We start from the raw sequence: 4,605 nt of genomic DNA, 5'->3' as shown, positions 1-4,605 counted from the left end.
AATCAGATTATCTGAACATTCATATTTAGTCTATGTCTACCTTCTCTCAAAGTGCCCACAGCTTATGTCTGCCCAGCATATTAGTATTATTTACTTGAATTTTATTTACATTTTTATTTTTATTTTTTTATTTTTTTTTATTTTTTTTTATTTATTTTTTTTATCCTCCACCGATGATTTATTTGCCCACAAAACTGTAAATGCAGATTTGTGGGTTCTGCCTCATTAACCACCTTCTGCAATTAGTTCTTCACCCCAGAATTCACACTTCTGATACTTTCATGGCGGGTAAGAGCACATGATCACAACAGTTCAGCAATAAGTTTAATGAAAAATGCATTATGCCCCGAAAGATTTTTTGCGTTTGTTTTGCTTCGTGGTGCATAAAAATCTGGCTTTTGCTTTTCACACTTTATTTACAAGGAACTGAAACATATCACTGAGTTCATCAGAAATATTTCTTCTCTCTGGGAAAGAAAATTCAAGAGCAGCTGGGCCATTGTTTTCTCTGGTTTGAGTTAATTCCTTCAGTGTGCAATAAATAACTGAAATGGACAAAATCTGACAAATCATATATGCCACACCTGAAAAAATGTTTACACAATTCATCACAAGTTCGCACCACAAATAAACTCACCTTGAGGTAACAGCCTGCATCACAGGATGCTGCCTCCTTGGTTTTGGTTTTGCTCTTTGTATTTAAAAAAAAAAAAAACCTTCCTCAAATGTTTTCAAGAACAGTATTGGCATCTGGCCTATTCCCACCCAGAGCCTAAAGATGGACTACGACGTCTTGCAGGTGATCTGAACAAAGGTCTTAAGTTAGTATTATCTAAATAACTGCCTCCGACCTACACCTGTCAATGCCCACTTTGATCTAGGATATATTTGGAGTTGTTTTATAATTGATTCCAAATTTATTATTTTAAGTGGTTAAATGTTAAGAAATAAACGCTTGTCTATCTCCTACCTCCTTGTCTTTATTTCTCGATGTTTCTTTACAGACTAGATGGCTTGATAGTAAAGTCATCCAGAGACATGACTCATGTTCTTCTCCATTTCTCCCTCCTCACCAAGGGCAGGGATGCCGTCACACAGAGTCCACCTGCAACTCACAGGCCCAGAGTCCTGCTGTGCCTGGCAGCTCCCAGGTACCCTGTACAAGGCCGCCAGTCATTTTAATCTCAACCAAATGTTCACATTTACCCAAAATCTCACTGCCTTGTCATTTTTTCAAGTCATCTGTAAAAGGCAAATGGAAAGAAAAACATTCAGACGCACTGCTGGCTGAGCCTCCATCCATCCATTCATTCCACAGCATTGCTCGGACTCTATGCCGTCCAGGCACCATCGCACTGCTGGATACAAGGGTGACAAGACAGAGGCCCTGCTCCGTGGAGCTTCCATTCTCGTAGGGACAGGTGTAACCAGCATGTAAATATGTCATCTCTCGGGTGGTGAGCACTCTTAGGAGATGAGAAGCTTGCCGCCCGAAGGGACTGGGAGTGGCACGTGGACAGAGACCTGCTCTCCCAAGCCAGACCAGGCCGTGGGATCTCAGTCACAGTAACTCTGGATGAAGCCAGAGCGGGTCACTTCAATCTATTCATTCTTCGTAACATTCAGTTCAAATTAATTTCGGGTTTTGAGTACAATTAATTCCCTAATAGAATCGTCTTGGGGCCATATGAGCTGGCAGGATGGCAGAGCTCCCCCTACGAGGCCGCCAGCTTCTCTCCACTGCCAGCCCTCCCGGCTCCAGCTCTGTGGACCCTCCTCTTGCGCCCATGAACAAGTGTGTGGTGAGAGCATTTTTTCATAAAATGCGATCATCTCTGCGGATCAGCAGCTTCTGACTGGTTTTCCATTACTCTTTGCACATTTGCTCTCTGCCACCAAAATTTTAAGACCAAGGTAATGCAGGTCAGGGGATCAAAGGTGAAGGGTCACACATTATTAAAAAGAAATCCAAAAGGACGGCTGCATCATGATCTCTCATTAGTGTTCCAACGGTGCCTCTCTTTGGGTAAACTTGAACATTTCGGCAGACATTCAAGCAGCTTTTTCGGTAAAAAGATTTTTACATGACTACTATTGCTGTTCCCATGATCATCTTCTAGAGGTGGCACGGTGTTGAGAACACAGTAGGTGCTAGTTCCGCAGAATACACTTTGGGAAACGCTCTTCCGGCTTGTTTTCGGCAGCCATTTCCCCTCCGCGCGCCACATCCTCCTCCTCCTCGCGACCGGGACCCCGAGCGCGCGCCTCGTACCGCCGCCGCCGCCGGCCCAGCCCCCGCCGCCGGCCCAGCCCTACATTTTTAGTTTAATGTATTCTTAATCAAGTATGCTTTTATACTGAGGAGATAAAGGGCTGTTGGAAGGCAAGACACAAGATTACCAATGAATTTAAGCGCATGATGAATTGTTTCAGCACTCCATGGATATGTATCAAAGAACATCTTATTACTGCTTCAAGGAAAATAGTCTGTATTTTTCAGTTTACAAGGTCCTTTGCTATCTTTCTGGATAATGGTTCAGTTTTGGTGTTTAATTTCATATCCCCTACTGCAAATGGGGGTAAATGACAAATTGAGTTTATTCCATATGAGTAACTAGTGGAACTTCAAAATGTACTGTAAAAAATAATTTAGCTTAGTAAAACATGTCACTTGAATCTCTAAATTTATATTTACCAAAATATTTGTGTAGTTTGTAATGTACCAAGAGCTTCTAAATTTACAAAATGGGTGAAATATTCTCTCATAATTGATTTATATTAGCCCAAATTTATCCCAAAGACATTATCAATAATTTTCTATACCACATATGACTTTATAGAGGACAGACAACACAGACCTTTCTCTCTACTATGTACCAACCTAGATATGAGAGTAAAAATAAAAATAATAATTATGGAGAGGAGATGGTAAATAGCATTCTTCTACCTTCTCTCTGCACAGTGGTTTTCAATATTAAAGTAATGGTTACTATTATCTCTTTGTTTTCTTGGTGTAGATTCCCTGGATAGGTATCTACATTTTGTATACTCATATTTCCTTTAATGTATTTGTATGTACTTTGTCTGTTTTCCTGTGTGCTCTCCGAGAAGAGTTATTACTTCTTAAATATAGCATTAAGCAAAGATAGGAGCATACTAAATACATACTACTTCAATTTTATTGATTCTTGATCTGAGATATATTGTTTCTGTGAACCCTATGATTTCTCCCAACAACTAAGAGAAGCCAGAAATTTACTCTTTAGTTATTTGTATTGAAGTAATTAAAAGTTAATTTTTTCCAGAAAGGTAATGATTCTTTCACTAGAAAAAGAAAACCTAGTACGTGATTCTAAGAATGAATAAAGGGAGAGATTTGAGGCTATTTTCATGCTCATCAAGTGAGTAAAGCTTGGAGAAAGGTGAAAATTGGCAACAGCATAAAATGCCAGAAAGAGATCATGTGAGATAAGACAGATAATAAGTGATCATTAAATTGAGCAATTAGTAGGTCATAGAGCAATTTAAATAAAGTTACGGAGTCAAAATGCAGTTCCTGGTGAATTGGGGGTGAATGGGAGGTGAAGAAAAGGAGCCAAGCACACACTGAAGCTTCCTTGGCTGTAGAGGAAAAGGTGGGGTATGGAAATTATAAAGGAGAATAAAAGAGAGTTTTTACAAGCTAGGAGAAATGAGTGCATCTAAGTGCTGTGGAGGAAGAACTAATGGAGAAATGGAGGTTGAGTATATAAAAGAAAAATCAAAGTCTCTGAAGAGATAAAAGAAAGAGAGCATGATGAGAAGAGGAACACATCTGTCTGCAAAGCAAGGAAAAGAAGGAAGGAACTACAAGTACGGAGATGGTAAGTAAGTGGGTAAGAAGACAAACAGTTCAGGCAGTTGGTGCCTTTGAGAAACAAAGAGGGAGGTACTGGAAGGGCTGCATTAGGGGCTTGAAGGAAATGGTGAGTGTCCAAAATGGTGACTGTGGAAATTAGAAAAAGGGACAAACATATCCTAGGAACCTAGGAAGTGTTGTTCTTTTTTTTTTAACTTTTTAAAAATATATTTTATTGATTTTCTACAGAGAGGAAGGGAGAGGAATAGAGAGTTAGAAACATCGATAAGTGAGAAACATCAATCAGCTGCCCCCTGCACACCCCCTACCCGGGATGTGCCCGCAACCAAGGCACATGCCCTTGACCGGAATCAAACCTGGGACCCTTCAGTCTGCAGGCTGACTCTCTATCCACTGAGCCAAACCAGTCAGGGCAGGAAGTGTTCTTTACTTCTGAGGGTTTAACTAAAGTTAGAGAACATAAATGTATAGTGGTATTGTAACTGAACAAAAAAACACAGGTTCAGCTGCCTTCCATGAAAGCCAAACGCTGGTGCAAAAGGAAAGAGGTTTTATTCAGGTGCCATGACCTGGGAGAATAGTGGACTCCTGAATCAAAGATTACCTCTCTTCCTGCTCAAGCCCACCATTCTTATAGGGATAGGCAGGGGAGAGCTTTTTTTCCATCCAATTATCTTGCTAGCTTTTGGCACACATGGGGCTCCTGTCCATTCATATTTCTAGCTTTTGGCGCTCAGTGTAAAAAC

At 40.5% G+C, this 4,605-nt stretch overlaps 1 protein-coding gene across 1 annotated transcript; it reads right to left on the bottom strand.

The window, feature by feature from the left end:
• Positions 1–1,801: 1,801 nt before the first annotated feature.
• On the bottom strand, positions 1,802–2,298 carry LOC118650919 (calmodulin-binding transcription activator 1-like). Its single transcript, XM_036299470.1, has one exon. The coding sequence runs from the start codon at positions 2,226–2,228 to the stop codon at positions 1,986–1,988; it is 243 nt and encodes an 80-aa protein (XP_036155363.1). The 5' UTR covers positions 2,229–2,298; the 3' UTR covers positions 1,802–1,985.
• Positions 2,299–4,605: the final 2,307 nt, after the last annotated feature.

Source organism: Myotis myotis, unplaced genomic scaffold, assembly GCF_014108235.1.
Source record: "Myotis myotis isolate mMyoMyo1 unplaced genomic scaffold, mMyoMyo1.p scaffold_m19_p_3, whole genome shotgun sequence".
NCBI lineage: Eukaryota > Metazoa > Chordata > Mammalia > Chiroptera > Vespertilionidae > Myotis > Myotis myotis.
The sequence above is the reverse complement of the archived record's forward strand: the minus strand, read 5'-3'. Positions and strand labels throughout refer to the sequence as shown.